Below are 16,825 nucleotides of genomic sequence, written 5' to 3'. Positions count from 1 at the left end.
AGATCATGCTTAACTTGTTTATTCACATAGTGGGACAGTTACACAAGACGAGCTGCTTCTCAGAATCAGGCTAGCAACAATTCCCTCAGGGAAAGTTGTTAAGGCTTATGGGCCTCAGAGAGCCAGAGTAAGAAGAATCAAAGTCCTCATTTAAATCCTGTTAAACTTTTAATTTGGAAATAATTTAGAAATAATTTCTCATTATTAGACTATAAATTCCCAGCCAGGGTGTGTTTCAGTCAGCCAAATGTAGAAGCAACTGGGTCTTATACTTTTTTTATCAAATAACTTTATTCATTCAGCCCCAGGCTCAGAATTCGATAACATGTTTTCTGTGGACTTTTTCTCCTCACATCAAACAATGTTAAAGAAGAAAAATAGGGAAAATTATAATGACATATATATATATATATGTCACTCTATATATATGGCCAAACTGAATTACTAACAGTTTGCTTAAACCATATACTCTGGTTCTGGATCTGCACACATGGGTACCTACAGTCTCTTGCAAAGCCCTCCCCAGCCTCTGCCTATCAGAATTCCCCCTATTTAAAAAAGCCTATCCAAATGTCTCTTTCTCTATCTGGCTTGCAATCATCACCCCAGTCAAAAATAATATTGCTCACCTAGCATTGTGTTTGCATCCTTTTTGAGACATATATATGGCCTCATGTTAGAATCTTTTGTATAACTTTCTCAATGGGTCCTTAGCAGGTTGATGACAGTATCTTTGAAGTATCTTTGCAACTTCTGCAGTGATTCTTGTCTTAAATGATTCAGTGTCTTAAATGTGATAGGCACTTTCTAAGTATTTTACGTTTAGGTGATTAAAAATTGGGGAAGTAGAGAAATCAAAGAGGAACGGACGCTTAATACGTAACGCGTGTGTACTTTGCCTCTCTGCATCTTATCTGTAAGAGCCCTCCAATTCCCATCACGTGAGGGTCAGGATCTGTGGTGTATTCACTCCTGGTGTTAAAGCCCTTGAAGTTTATTTTTCACTGGAAAAGTTTTTATTTGAGTTGTTTCTTGATAATGAAGGTATGAAGGTGGTGGCTTACGCTCAGCTGTTGATGCTTGTTTGAAATAGTTTTTTTTGTTTTGTTTTGCTTTTTAAATTTAAGAGATTTATCAGGTCCATCTTTTACCTGGCTGCAGCTGCCCTGTAGAAAGCGAAGGAGCTTTCTCTAACTTTGACAGCCTGAAAAGTTTCCTGAGCCCTGGACTTGTTTGCCTTCTACTGATTTTGCCCTTCCCTCTCTTTCTTTCAACTCCTTTAGTGAGGGCTGCTTTTGGGTGCTTCGTCAGCTCTGAGGCACGTCAAATACGTGTATTTTGCTTTCAGCATTGTGTGAGGGACCCTGGCGGCTGGAACTGCCTCTGGTCGGGGCTTAGGGCTGACTGCGAACGTTCCCATTTTCCTCTCTTCCTCTCATTGGTTCCCGAGGTCACGTGAGGGCCCCGGGGGTTGGAATTCTGAGTTGTGGCTTTGGCACTCCTCTTTCTTTTTAAAAATCGCTGGGTCTGTTGAGCTGTCCTGGGCTGGGTGCCTTGCTCTTTGACTGAGACTGGAGACAGACGGGAACAGCCACAGGCAGACTGAGGTGGCAATAGGAAATCTGCCGAGATGTTTAGTCAGGTGCCCAGGACCCCAGCCTCAGGCTGCTACTACCTAAATTCCATGACACCTGAGGGACAGGAGATGTACTTGCGATTTGATCAGACTACAAGACGCTCTCCTTACAGGATGAGCCGGATTCTAGCACGCCATCAGCTAGTGACTAAAATTCAACAAGGTGAGTGGCCGGCAGTGGAAGGCTGTTGCTCATTCTGATTTCTGTTGGCTCTATTTCATGCTAACCCAGTTTTTGTTTGTTTGTTTGTTTCCACTTTATAACATATGGATTTCTATGCCACACTATCCGTAACTTTGAAAAATAACTTTAGGCTGCAGTTTTCAGCAAACAGGACAGTCCTTAGCTGCCACATAGCGCAACATAAAGTGCACAAAAAACTTCACGGTGGGACAGCGAAGCATAAATTCCCAAACTGACGTGTGTCTACAGAACAGATGAGAACTGTTACTCAGTGTGTGTCTTAGGAGCTTTTCTGCAGTTTCCTTACACTCTGTCACATTTAGAATGTGGCCACTTGTTTATTTCATTAGGGAGGAGGCGAGGGACTAATGTCCACCCTGCCCGGAGTATTTCAAACGTCCTTAGTGAAGAGGAGGAAAGCAAGAATTCTGTTCTAAAAGCCACCAGGCTAAGCACTAGAATCGCATTCTCTTCCTGTTTGTATGTTTATGTCAGCAGTTGCCACAGATGTGTTAATATCGTTTTCCTGGTAAAGAATTAAGGTGTTCGTTCATCTCAAAACAAATCCCGTAACCTGCACACAAAACTCCAGCTTCCTAATGCAAAGAGAAGAGAATATTGATTATAAGCTGCTTCATATTCTTTTTATTCTCAGCCCCCCAAAATACCAGCCTGGAAGTCTAGACATTACTAAAATTTACCAGTCTCAAAAAAAAAATTTAAAACATGCTCCTTATAGGGTATATCAGTAGAGAGTGGAAAGATGAACATTCCTAAGAAGCCCCTAACACACACATTTACAGTCAGTTAATGATCACCCTCCTCCTAGACTACAAAAAAGAAATTATTATATTGGTGCTAAATAAGTTAACCAGGAATTTTTAGAGCCATTATAAAAATACAGTTTCCACTTAAATAAATGAGTTTAAGATTATATTGAATATTAGAGAGGAAGTTGGGGTTTGTAATCATGAAAATCTTATTGTAATGTTTCCAAAAAGAACAATATGTATTCTAGTGGGCAGCATTTGATGAGATTGTTTCCTTGGAAATTAGGATTTGTTTGTAAAGGTTCAGGAACTAGTTATGTGTGAAGGATGCTGGTCCTTCCTACATGCTGGTCTGATTTCAGGAAGGATATTATGTCATTCCATAAACTCTGTGTGCAGGTCTTGATTGAATAGAAACTAAAGTAATTATTTCCCTGTGGCTAGATTTAAAAATACTTTAGGCTTAGAATAAAAACCAGCTCCACTTTGGTTTTAGAAATTTCTGACAATGGTGCCTTTCCAAATGCCATCGTCTTTATGAACACCGAGGCTTAATGACGCGCTATCATCTACAAGATATAAATGTTCCTCAGCATGCATATCATATTAGAAATATTGCATAGAACTAGCTGAAATTGCTTTGCAAACATCCTTAGATGTATTTTCAATAATAGATTTTATTTAAATATTATTTATGTTCTTTTTGGAATGAGGGTTATTTTTCCATTCAAGATTTGAGGTTGTGAACACATGCGCTATCACTGAATGTGCCCTGTCACACAGACATATGGGCACCCTCAGTTTATGTTTCATTTTTGTCTAATTAGATAATTTGGGAATTCCCTCTTTTCTATACTGGGCAATGGAGTGTTTGAAGTCAATGAATGCCTAACACTTAAAACTGACAGTTAAGATCACAGGGAAGCAACAAAGATTTCCAACAGTCTTGTGATTCAGAAATCATTATGTGTTAACATCATACAACTCTTTAGTAAGACAATGAGAAAGCAATGTGAAACAATTTTATTGAGTTTACTGTATTAGAAGATTGGTTTGCTGTAATAGCAGAGAATGTGGATTAAACAGTTACAGCGTACCAAAATCATTGTAGTTAATTTTTTTTATTATGCCCATTTTACAGATGAGAAAACAGAGGCACACAGAGTTCAAGCATCTTATCCAAGGTCACCCAGTTGGAACTGATACTTGAATACAACTTGACAGTCCATGCTCTGCAATACACTAGACTATTTTTTAGTTTTTATAATGAGTTCTAAAGTACTGACCTATGATTGAGTTTTGGATTATATAATATACTAGAGACTTTTCAGACTTCTCTACTCAGGATATAGCAATACACTATATTATAGGACCAGAATTGGTCACTCATTATGAAATTTCCTGTCAGGTTATATTTCTCTAGTGGAAGCAAAGCGCTAAATGCTTTATTCTCTTTAAACAGTTACTACCCAATAACACAGGATGTCAAGTTATTCTACTAACAGCTTTGTTTTCTTTTTGTTTTTGAGACAGAGTCTTACTCTGTCACTGAGGCTGGAGTGCAGTGGTGTGATCATAGTTCACTGCAGCATTGACCTGCTGGGCTCAAGCGATCCTTCCACCTCAGCCTCCTCAGCAGCTGAGACTTACAGGAGTGTGCCACCATGCCTGGCTAATTTTTAAAACTTTTTTATAGAGACAGGGTCTCACTGTATTGCGCAGGCTGGTCTCAAACTCCTGGGCTCAAGTGATCTTCCTACTTCAGCCTCACAAAGTGCGGGGATTACAAATGTGAGCCATTGTGCCCTGCCACTAACAGCTTTTGATCATTCCATTAATCATGTGCCAATAAAATTAATGACAGCATTATTTTCTGTAGTTTACAGGTTAGTATCTTAAAGTGACAGCCACATCACTAAAATTGTTTGCATTATTCTGCTTTAGGTCTTTAAGATTTAGAATTATGTTAATTTGATATAACGCATCATTACTTATAATTTCTCATGGTTGTTGGGAACAGTGGAAACGAGTAAGTTGCTCCCCACTGACCTCATTATAGTGAGATAATCATTGAATGGCGTGCACATGATTCAATAGCAGATACACTCATGGGAAGGAAAAACAAGGAGGAGAAATAAAGGAATCTTTGATGATGCATATAATCAGAATTCATTACCCAAACCCAGGATGAATCTAAACTTGCTCATCTTAGGGTACACATCAAAACATACATGCATCATTTCTCTAGCCTGTTTTTTAGTTCTGGGGTTGCAATTCCATTTCAAAAGAGAGGAGATGTTTAAAAGAGGGTGTTGTTTTGCAGAGTGAAAGTTTATCATAAGTCATACTGCCCATAATCCCTACCCACATTCTTGCTTGAATCAATAGGGAAATTGTTGTAGAGAGAGAGAATGGAAATAATAATGGTCCTTATTTGCCTCACTGACTGGCACTTGGGAGTGGATAGGAGAGAGGGTGCTGGGGGTGGTGGAAGACCATGTTAGGCCAAGGAAAGGGAGAATTGGATTTTTTTCTAATTTTTTTATTGTGGTAAAATACACAATACATTAATTTTGCCATCTTAGCCATTTTTCAATGTATGGTTCAGTGGTATTTAACATTCATAATTCATAATATCCAACCATCACCACCATCCATCTCCAGAACTCTTTTCATCTTGCAAAACTGAAACTCCATACACATTAAACAAGAATTCCTCATTCCTCCCTCCTCTCGGCCTTCGGCACCACCATTCAACTTTCTGTCTCTATGAATTCGACTACTTTAAGTACCTCATATAAGTGAAATCATACAGTGATTCACTTTGTGTGACTGGCTTATTTCACTTTGTACAATGTCTTTGAGGTTCACCCATGTTATAGCACATGGCAGGATTGCCTTCCTTTTTAAGGCTGGATAATATTCCATTGTATATCTATACATTTCACTACATTTCACACCCTCTTAATGGGTGTGAGGTGGGAGAATTGGATTCCTATGTCATTATTTGATGGTTTTGATTTATTGGTTCTATGTCATTATTTGGTGGTTTTGATTTAGTGCAACATGATGGATTCACCATGTTTAAAGTTGCACACACACACACACACACACACACATTTGGAAAACCCAAGTGTAAGTTGAAACATAAATGTGATTACTTGCTTTGTGAAAGAACTTATCACACTATTACACTTTTTATTTTATTTTAAATGCTTAGAAAACAGCATAATCCGGATTGCAGTCAAGTCCGCTGAAGTAGGATAAGGAGACAGGCATCCAGGTTCTGTATAGATGCTCCTTCGCTCCTTTACAGCGTCGAGTTCCAGAGCCTCACTGGACCTTTGGTTTTCGATGAGAAAATGAAGTGGATGGACTATGATTGCTCAAGTTTATTCTGTGTCTCATGTTCTGGAATTCTCTCTGTGGTTAAGTCAGCAACTCTTTGAACAGGATTGTAGAAAGCAGGGGAACATAAACCTAACATACTAGAACCTAAAAATGCAACAGAGCGGCTTTATTATGTGGAATATATCAGTGGCTTACAATTGTTCTACAGTTTCTCAAGGAAATGGTAAAGTGGAAATTAGGTTTTTGTTCTACCTCCGTGACTAATTTATTGTGTGATCTGAGAGAAGTCACAACTTCTCTAGACCTTTTTCTCTTCTTCCATTAAATAAAGGGTTTGGATTAAAGAATCTCTGAAGTCCCCATCATCTCTACATTCTAGGATTCTGCAATCGCAGGTATTACCTTAAGACAAAGGCAATGCATATTTACATTTTTCTTATTATGTCATTCAGCATATACCTGGACATGCTTCCTTGAAACCTGTGTAATGCTTTCATTAATGTCAATGTAATAGGAATGTTAGGAAGTTCAGTCTGGTGGACTATTTAAATGTCAGTATAACTATAATTATACAGAAACTTGTAAACACCTTTCTTTCTCCAAAATCCAGACCTGTAAAGTGGAATTGTCTTGATGCCTGACCTATAGCAAGGATTGCAGGGACTGAAGGAAGTCCGTGTGTGTGCCTCTTACCTCACAATACAACCTCTTTCTTTTCTTGATAGAAAATGTGGAATGTAGAAAGTTTCACTACCGAGAAAGTAGTGAAAGTTAGACTGTCATTTGAGTTGCCATTCTATCTGAGGCTATTTTTAAGTAGATATGGCACCTGATTTGAACTCAACTAGAGTGGGATATACTGCCTTTTAAAAATTTCCCCAGAGAATGCCAGTGGGCATGAGTGATGTATTCCCCCTCATTACTATGTCAAAAGGCATCCTGGGAATTTGCCCAACCTAAGTGGTGAACATGGCCGATCCCCATGGCCCATACCCCCAGCAACTGGGTAATGTCAGGCTAAATTAAACAATCATTTGTTCTTTTGGAATTGCCCTTTCTCTATGTTTAGTACTTTCTTACCCGACTACTTTCAAACCTGGAGGGTGAATGCACTGCCAGAAAGACAGATGGAACACAGGAAGCAGGCTGAGAATGCATCAGTCATGTATTGCTCAAGTTCTGTCTGTTTTTTTTTAAAGAGTGGCAACTGTCATAAATTCACATTTCATGAATCAGAGCCTCTTTCTACTCAGTGCTGGTGTTTGGAGGGCCTGTACAGAAAGGATACTGTTTAACCAAAATTACAGGAAAATCTGCCAAGTGAATTAAATTAACTAACTTTGAATAACATTTTAAAAATTACTACATAGTAAAACTAAAAGAAGTCAAGAAATGAGTATTGGGAGGAAATTAACAAAAGGACAATATGCTTGTAAACATATAAAACTTGAGAGTTTAATTTTAACCAAATTGTAGGTTCAATAGCTACACATCATTGCTTTATAATTCACACATTGGCCAGGGTGGCCAATCCATTGGAGTTGCCTGGAGCAGCACATGACACAGTAGCACAGGGTGTACAGAGATGGGTATTTGCCTTGTGCCTTCTTCTGTGCCAGTCGTCCAGGAGTTACTCTGTTGGCAGAATGTTGAAACTTCTGTTGTTCAGATGCAGGCAGTTGCCAAATTTGGATTCTGTAACTTTAGCTTAAGTAAATAAAGATTCATTTTTTAAAATGTCTTTCCCTCTCCCACCTTCCCCAATCATCAGTACATTAGTTCTTAGCAAATTTTGGACAATGGTCAACTCTTACAATGCAAAATTCCTCATTTCATTAGCAAATTAATCATGGACACAGAAACACAAGTTAGAAAAAACAGTCACTACTAGTGGTCTTAACAGTATCAATTGATGACCCAGAACAGATTTAAAAAGAGAACAAATGGTAAGTGGGTTTTGGCAAAACTCTTATATAAAGGGACATAAATAGATGGAGATTTAGTGGAGACATGTCATTAACAAGAAAACACACTTTGTCTGTGTTTCATTAGCTATGACAACAGGGTAGTGAGGCGATCAAGAAGACTTAAGAAGATAGGAGAACCTGACCATGAATTGCACACCAGATATTTGAATGAACTAAAGACCACATAAAAAATATTTGCTGTCTCCCTTGGAGCAATTGAAATATGATTTTGGTATGGAGAAAGATACTATATATTAATTTACATTCCACCTCATTACCTAGAGGATTTGAGGTCATTTATAGAATATATAACTAAAGATTGCAAAAAGATAAATCTGATGAAAAGAGAAATGTTGGCCAATTAATGAGATAAAACTAGGAAGATATATTACATGGAAATATAAAATGTAAGGCCTTGAATAATTATAAAAAATGGGCTGCAAATTTGGCTTGAGCTTCCCTGATCTAAGCAAAGAGGAAAACACAACCAAGGGAAGGTTTTCCCTGTTCTTAAGGTAAGAACTTACCAGCCAAGCTTTTCCTGGGACTTGCTCTTTGGGAGAATTTTCTCCCAAGAACTTGACCTACGAGAGGAATTTCTCATACAAATCTCATAAAGGGAATACTGCAAGCTATAGTGAATGGTGCCTTCAACCATGCCTGCTGTGAATTCAGTAGTGAGTCTCATTTCTTGTAACATCCTGCAGTGGAAGTGGGGGCGTCACAATAAATTATAGTCCAGTAGAAATATTTGGGTGTTGGTGGGTGGGTAGGTAAAAACAAGAGGTCAGGTATGCAGTCTTCAGATTCTCTGTCTTAACCTAGAAATAGCATGGAGATTATCCACAGGGAATTTCTATAAGTCTGCTTTACCGAACACTAGGCCCATTAGACAGATATTCAAGGGAGAAAACATTCCTGTGGTTAAGTCATTTTTGGAAATGCTACATTCCCTTTCCCCTGGAAATTCAGACTTATGAAAGGCTCAGGAAAATCTTGCACAAAGTAGTTTAACTGTGTTTAAACTGGTATATTTCATCTTGAAACCACTTTTCACAGGATACTGGGAAGTCACATATTGCAAAACCAGCTTTCCCTGGGGAACACATTTTGGAAATGCTGATCTAGGAGAGTATGTGGCCTACGCTTCCTTTAGATAATTCTCTCTGAATATACTTCTTGCATAGATTTGGCAGTAGATACTTTGAAGTTGTGTTTTGGAGAGTAACATTGCAAGTATTCTATGTTTTCCAAAAAGGCCAGCCACAAATATTTTAAAAGTCAACTGAGTAAAGGCCAGATGACCATCTTTTTATGAAAATTAACAACCACACACAGATTCTGTCTTGGGTAGGCGGAACAGAAAGCTGAGTCGGTATGTGGGCGGAGTTAATAATTATAACATCAAGAATACAACCATTCCTCAAATAACTCTACAAGATAGGTACTGTTGAGCCAGAAGGAAGAAATTATTGCCTTCTAGCTCTGGCTTTGTCTTACCACAATGTAGTTGAAGTCCTGGGTGAGGTCCAAATGGTTCTAACATTAATGTAGCTAATTCAGGATATTCCATTACTGCTGGGAAGTGGAGTCACTGCCCCACAGGAAAGAAGCAAGAAACTCTTCAGAAGTCTCAGATTCTCCTTTGCCGTAGGTGACATGGGATATGGACTCACTGAAGCTCAGGCATTGATGGGTGGCTCCGAGAATTTCCGAATTCATGGTCCAAAAATATCTTTGGTTATATAAAAGCTCTCCTAGTATGACAGAAAGAAGTGAATGAAGTAAAATTATGTAGATAATTCCAATTAGTAAAATCTGCTTGCTTTAGTTATGGAGACAACTTATCAATTTCCAGGAAGTCTACAAATATATTCTTCAGATGTTTTTCCTCCTGCTGGCAAAGAGATACACATTAGCATTCACATTATGAATGAAGCTTCTGGAGAGAAATCACACAACATCCAAAAGCTCCAACAAGAATGCATAGGGAATTACCATACTGCCTAGCCCAAGCCACCACACTGTGAAGTCACACAAGACCATGGTGGTTATTCTGGACTGGTGCAGTCTAGGGCAGCACTGAGTACCATGAAAATTTATATACTACTGTTTGAAAAGACATGAATTCTCTCTCTCTCTTTTTTTTTTTTTTCAGAAGCTTAGGATCTAAAATAATCTAAATGGAGAACTTGGAAAATAACTTCAAAATTACAGAAAATGCTAATGCTGTTAGCAAAAGAAAATCAGTAGAAATAGATCTACAGTGTCTGGCTAGACTGTCAAATGATTTTCCTCACACAGCATAGGAATCCTGAGAATTTTAAAGGTCTGACAGAGGCAGAGGTGACTAAAATACAAATGATTTGTGTTGCTTTGCCTCCTAACAGTTGGATAAAACACAAGGGTGAAACAATGCAGAGAGATTGGAAAGGAACCTGGCAGTCACCAAGTACCTAATTTACATGTCAGGATTTTGAGCTGAAGTAGGCATTCTCTTCCTGCATTCCAACTCTCCCCTTCCTGCTTAATTCTGAAAATCATACATATGGATGGCAGGAACCTTTGATTAGTATTCAATCTCTATGAGTGAACAGTAGCATTTCATATACATTTATATTCACCAAACGACACATTGGATACAAAAAGTATGTATAGTCATAAAATCACGTTTTCCTCTGACAGTTTATACTACCCTGAAATTATGTATAATATGTAAAATTATTATAAGAAATAAGAATGATTCACAAATCCTGCAGTAATGATATTCCAACCATTCTCACTCAAATAGACTGGAGTTCTTGTTTGAGAAAATTAAAGAATCTTCTCCAGATGCTTTGAGGGACCCAACACATTTCCCACTACATGCATTTCTCAAAATAGAGTGCGAAATCCATCGCAAGGCCTTTACTGTCTGGACTTCTGTAAACCCATGTGTTATGTTTAACAGGTTCTTAATCATCAAACCACCTTCATTTTTACCATTGGTCTCTTTCAGATGGGAAAGTCTACTGACCTCCTTCCCTGAAAATTTGGATCCTCATATTAGCATTCCATTCCACTTGCTGTACTTTTAGGTGGAAGGTCTAAGGCAGACAAAGCTGCTTAAATATTAAGAAGGAGGAAAAAATCTTGGCAAGAAGAAGGGAAATCAGTCTTGCAGAATATCTTGAAGAAGCCTGTGAAGGAATTCCACTGACTGTGTTCATTATCTATTGGTCCCAATACTGAGTGGAATTTTTATGTGTTATCACTGGCCAGGGTGGCCAATCCATTGGAGTTGCCTGGAGCAGCACATGACACAGTAGCACAGGGTGTACAGAGATGGGTATTTACCTTGTGCCTTCTTCTGTGCCAATCTCCCAGGAGTTACTGTGTTGGCAGAATGTTGAAACTTCTGTTGTTCTTAGGAGCAAATAATTGAAACATGTTGGTTTAATTTCAAGACACCTTTTCTTCTCTTTTTCAAATAGCCCTGTGATTACAGATAGGCTTGATTCCTGTGGAATCAAGAATGTCTTAGGGATGTTGTCCATCAACCCAAACTCCAAACTTTCTATAACTCTAATTTAGAGCACTTTCAGGGCTTTGGAGTCATGTACACTTGAATTTGAACTCTAGCTCTACGTCATCCCCATACAGTGACCTTGGATGAGTCACCTAATGTTTCTTAGCTTTTGTTCCCCTGTGGGTAAAATGGCATTAAAAGAGCAACAGTCTCAGAGTTATTGCAAGGATTAAATGAGAGACTATAATTAAACACAGATCACGGTGTCTGGCACATACTAAGTGCTCAATTTAAGACAAAATGATTATTAAACATCCATGTACATATGACCCTTCAAACTGCTGCATCATCAACTGAAGAGTAAATTATGTTTGAGTAAGTTACACACTTTGTATCATGTTTCCTATGGCAGACATACTTAATGCCACATTTTTAGTGTGTGTCCTCATGTCTTCCAGAAAATTTGAAACAAAAGAGGTTTTTTTTCTTAAACTGTAATGAAAACCATTGCCTTTTCCAATTGTGGTTTCCTGTGGACACCAGTTGCTCTCTCTCAAGTTGCCCTGAACTGGCCTGAAATAGGGGGTTTAGGCCAGGCTTCAAGTCTTGTAGATAAATAGTAAAGCCTGTTGAACTTTACCTTGTAGCAGTGAAAGAGACTGTTCTTGGCAGGAAGTGTTCCTAGCTCTCGGAATCACTTGGTGGTAAATGCTAAACTGAGAGGGCAGGAGTGCTGGAGGAAAGGGGCTGTGCTTCACATTAAACTGAAGGGCTGGGAGGTTCTTGGTGGGGGTAAGGGGGTGGGAATGAAGTCTGAGTCAAGCATCATTAATTGGTAATAGATGGGACATTTGAGTTTAAAACTGTATTCCTTAGAACCCAAATATCCGTTTAACAGCCATCTTTTCGAAGCAATCCAATGTCTATTTTTAATCCTCCAGTGATGGCAGCAGGAGGCCAACAAACCCAGGTTGGGGTGATCTTAGATAAGTCACCTAAGTCTTCTGGATCTACATTTTCTCTTCTATCATGTGAGGGGTGAATGGATCAATCTGTAACTGAGGTTCTGGAAAGCCAATTTGCACAAAGGCTAGTGCTACATTCGTCATGGAAAACAACTTAAAAATTATAAAACATGGTAATGCTTTGAATGACTGTCTTAGTTTGCTGGGGCTGCAGTAATAAAGTACCAGAGACTGGGTGACTTAATCCCAAAAATATGTTTCAACGTTCTGGAGGCTGGAAGTTGAGAACAAGGTGCCAGCAGGGTTGGTTCCTTTGGAGGCCCCTCTCCTGGGCTTGCTGACAGCTGCCTTCTTGCTATCTTCCGCTGGTCTTCCTTCTGTGTGTGTCTATGTCTTAATCTCCTCTTGTAAAGACACCAGTTGTATTGGATTGGGGCCCATCCATATGATCTACTTTTATCTTAATGACCTTTTTAAGGGCCCTATCTTCAAATATACTCACACTCTAAGGTATTGGGAGCAAGGACTTCAACACATGAATTTGAGGAGGTGCAATTCAGCCCCCATTACATGAAACAAATATTTATTTCCCAATTTTATTTGTTACATCAAAAAAAAAATAAGACACACTGATTTTTATGATATGCCTCTGCTTACCAGCATTGTGCTGATTGCTTCCATGTTTTTATCTTATTCAATACTCAACAGCCCTCCCTTGAAGGAGGGATTAGTATCTACCTGTTTTCAGCATAGGATACTGAGAAAACATTCATCACAAGCTGAAAGAAAATGAATGAAAGAATAAGAGTATATATTTTAAAAAATTTCAACTCCTCTCTCAAATTCTTGTGATTTTTCTAAACCGAGGTTAACTTTGAGATTTTTGTTAATTTTGTAAACCTTTCCAGTTTTACATGTCTTTGTGGAGAGAAACAGAAAAAAAGTGCTGTACAATGCATGTAAATTTTCTGATGCCCACTTGACAACTTAAAAACTAAGCTCTCGTACTAATTCAAATGAATTATTTAAGAAACTTTAATTGCCCATTTCCTCTAAGGATTTCATTCCTTTTGATTGAGGAATATTCTTCATATTTGTTGAATCCCTCAGCTATGAAAGACTGCCTACAAATCTGATCACTATCAATTTGTTGAAATTTATTCTTAGAGTTTAATGGACTAAAATCTTAACAATTAAACCTTGTGGATTCTTTTGCTTTATTGATTTTATGGAATATGTATACTCTTAAGTCCCCCTCTATTTAGAAATTCCTCCAGAAAGAATAGAAACATCCTTTAGTACAGTCTTATACATCATAAGTTACATGTTAATCTTGAGCCTTGCAAAAACCTTGCTTTGTAGGATAAAATATCGGCTGTCTGCATATGGTAACTTGGAAACCCTGAAAAACGATTGTCATATTAATTCCTTCACTGGTGTAGTGCATGACGCTTTGTGGAGCAATTCCCCATGATTGTCATTTTGAAGACAGGTGTCCAATGAAATTATAGTCTTGTATTAGGAATCTCTGTCCTCTGAAATCTTTCAGAGAACTGAAAAATGCATAGACAAGTTTTCCTACTTTGACATGTTTCTGATTTCATTTTCCTGAATCATTCCTTTGGAATTGAGTTTTGTTGTATGGAAAAACACATTTGTCCAAGAGGGCACTATCAATAAGTGGAGACTGACTTTATATAATAAGGAAACTTGGCGGCATGCAGCTGCAATTGTAAAACATTAACCGGTAAAAGAGAGATTGTTTCAGAGTCCAGTTTTCCCTCCTCCCCAACCCCCATTTGGAGTAAAATTACTTCCTCACCTCCCAATTGATAATTGCATTTCTGCCAAAGCCATTATATTTCTGTTGGTTTCCCATGAGTTTCTTCTGTCACTTTTGCCTCCTTCTCTGTCTTTGGTTACCTTAGCAGAGCTGGCCCTGGACACTGTAGCTTCCATTCTGTGAGGTTTATTGCTTTGTTCGATAATGCCAGGAATGACGTTGAGTTGAGACAAGTTCTTTTCAGATCATTAACTGTCAGTCACCTTTCCTTCAGGCTGCTTGAGTCTGTGCAGCTGCACCCAGAGGCCCAGGCAAGCCACGCCTCTGGCTACCGGAGAATATTTCCACTGAATCACCCATGAAAAGACTCAGGGTTTGTCATGGATAGGCAGGTTGTCAGCAGAGTTTATTAACCTTTAAGATGTACTTAGATGAAATATTTGGGTCTGGATTGGTCATTTGACTTTTATATTTCTCACCACAATATTGAGCCTTTGAAATGTTTACATTTTAAAAAGTAGTAACAATATACTTATGCAGGTTGAGTAACCCTAATCAGAAAATTCAAAGTCTGAAACGCTTCAGAATCTGAAACTTCTTGAGCACTGACATGACACTCAAAGGAAATGCCCATTGGAGTATTTTGGATTTCGGATTTGGGGATTAAGGATGCTTAACTGGTATAATGCAAATATTCCAAAATTTTTAGACATCTCAAATCCGAAGCACTTCTGGTGCCAAGCATTTCAGATAAGGGTTACTAAACCTGTAGCTACTTTTGTTGAGGACCCACTATGATGTACCAAGAACTATTTTCGGCACAACCTATATTATTATTTTATTTTATTTTCATAAAGACCTGAGAGTTAAGTTTACTCGTCTGGAAAATAAACATAGTAAGACCTAACAGATGAGTAAACAAATTCTCCAGGAGTTAAATAAACTTTCCCAAAGTCACACAGCGAGTGGGAGGTAGAACAGGGCTTTGAACTCAAGTCTGGACGATCTGGGAGCCCACATTATTCTTGACTGTGCAACCCTGTCATCTTCATAATTATAGGTAGGCGTGTTTACTTGGAACCAAGAAGTTTTTTTTGTATTTGTATGTTTTATGCTTTTTTTCCCATCATGATAGACCTGGTTTGTTCTCCCTTCCTCACCAACCCCTCATGTTGCTGGAGGACCTCATTGTGCCACCAGCAGCAAAGCCGCGTGCCCATCCTATACTAACTACCCTTCCACTCCCCTCTTGAGGGCTGGCTGCTGTTTATCAAGAACTCTGCTTCCAAAGTAAATGTCCAAGGCATCAGGATTCCCAAGGGCAGGATCCAGCATGGTGCCTAACCTACCTGAGGTTCCTAAGTTCCTACCTAAGGAATAGGCGTCACAGAAAGTATGGAGTCTTCTACCCGCAACCTTCTTTCTCTACTTCCAGCCCTTCAAAATGTTGCCCTTCTTCCTAGAAAGTGCTGGGGTGGGATGCCCATTCTCCCCCAGGTTTTCCCGGGGCTCCTGGGGCCCACAGAGCTCAGGGCCTCTTGTGACTTCACAGTGGACCTTTTCTGACACTAGGGAGTACAAGGAGTGAGGTGGGAATTGGGTAAGACCTGTGTTGTTCTCTAGACAGTGGATCTGGAACTCAGCCATCCTCTAGTGCAAGAAAAGTGTGTATTAAAGGAGGGTCCACATTTTCAGAGAGAAGTCTTGGGTGGAGACTTTTTTCTTCCAGATTTTACAATTCTGTCCTCAGTCATAGCTAAGGCCCGTAGACCAGATTAGTTACAGTTGTACTCTGCACTTGTAGCTAGTGAACAGTAGCCAGTCAGAAAAAACTATCAATGTTCTGCCAACTTCTGGTGTTTGTGAAATTTGGCCAGAAGCAAAACAGGATCAAAAATAATAAACAGACCTCCTCCCTGACTTCTTGACTGCTATTTACATAAAGAGATTGATGAACTGACTGTGCTTGTGGGAGTGTGCAGGGGAGGGAGTTTTTAAGGAGAAAAGGTTAATTTTGGGGTCCTTGGTTGCATGTGATTTGAGGTTTTCTTCCCTAATTGGGTTTCCAGAGACAACCTTTACTATAGATGGTGTTGCTTCTCCATTATAAGCAGCCTAAACTATGGATAAGACAACCTGACACATGGATTACATGCAGCTATAAAACTTCCACAGGGAAAGAAAATGAACCTTGAAAACAAAGGAATAGTATGAGCCTTAAGTAGAACACTTATGTTCCCAGTAGAGGGAGAGACCTAGTTTGTATGGCAAGCTTGGGAAATCTGGGTACAGGAGGCCTGGGTTCTCAAGCACGTTTGTCCTAACGTGGTAGTCATCGATATTTTTATTAACCTCTCATGCCTCAGTTTCTGAATCTATGAAATGGGAATAATATTAGCTCCTGCTATTCTGTAATATAATTGAGGAAAAAGTAATCAATGTGAAATCAATTCAAATGGAAGGCGTAGTGCTCAGTTCCGGAGTGCCTGAGGGATGCTGGCATCTGTTAGGGGTCACTAAACTTGCCTGCATACAGATGCCATATAAAGCCAGACCCAGCTCTTTGCTGTCCTCAGTTGCACCAAAATATAACCATATTTGCTTCTCTTCCTTGAATAATAATTCATATCACTCCTCAAGGATATGGGAATAATGTGCCAC

At 38.9% G+C, this 16,825-nt stretch overlaps 1 protein-coding gene and 1 long non-coding RNA gene across 13 annotated transcripts in view; one reads left to right on the top strand and one right to left on the bottom strand.

Moving 5' to 3' along the window:
- Positions 1-16,825, top strand: part of STARD13 (StAR related lipid transfer domain containing 13) — a 249,314-nt gene that overhangs the window by 63,129 nt on the left and 169,360 nt on the right. For 2 of the 5 annotated variants that reach the window (XM_024230841.3, XM_024230839.3), the window contains exon 1: positions 1,456-1,799. The exons of 1 other annotated variant lie outside the window; for it this stretch is intronic. In XM_024230841.3, coding sequence (XP_024086609.3) covers positions 1,631-1,799 — 169 coding nt within the window. In that variant the 5' untranslated portion in view covers positions 1,456-1,630. Of the gene's footprint in view, positions 1-1,445; positions 1,800-16,825 lie in introns of those variants that run through there. 2 more of the 5 variants (XM_063714791.1, XM_063714792.1) reach the window with 2 other exon arrangements.
- LOC103892208 (uncharacterized) lies at positions 5,780-15,699 on the bottom strand. 8 transcript variants are annotated; one of them, XR_008512586.2, is made up of 6 exons: positions 15,514-15,699; positions 11,245-11,408; positions 9,409-9,665; positions 7,453-7,648; positions 7,022-7,212; positions 5,780-6,085 (listed from the first exon to the last, which is right to left on the bottom strand). It is a non-coding gene; the product is annotated as an uncharacterized LOC103892208 (long non-coding RNA). The 8 variants fall into 8 exon arrangements; XR_008512588.2 differs by having other exon boundaries at positions 15,535-15,699; XR_008512589.2 differs by lacking the exon at positions 15,514-15,699 and adding an exon at positions 13,039-13,156.

The sequence above is a fragment of the Pongo abelii genome, chromosome 14 (assembly GCF_028885655.2).
Source record: "Pongo abelii isolate AG06213 chromosome 14, NHGRI_mPonAbe1-v2.0_pri, whole genome shotgun sequence".
NCBI classification, from domain to species: Eukaryota; Metazoa; Chordata; class Mammalia; order Primates; family Hominidae; genus Pongo; species Pongo abelii.
Note: the sequence above shows the minus strand (reverse complement) of the source record. Positions and strands in the feature narration are given on the sequence as shown.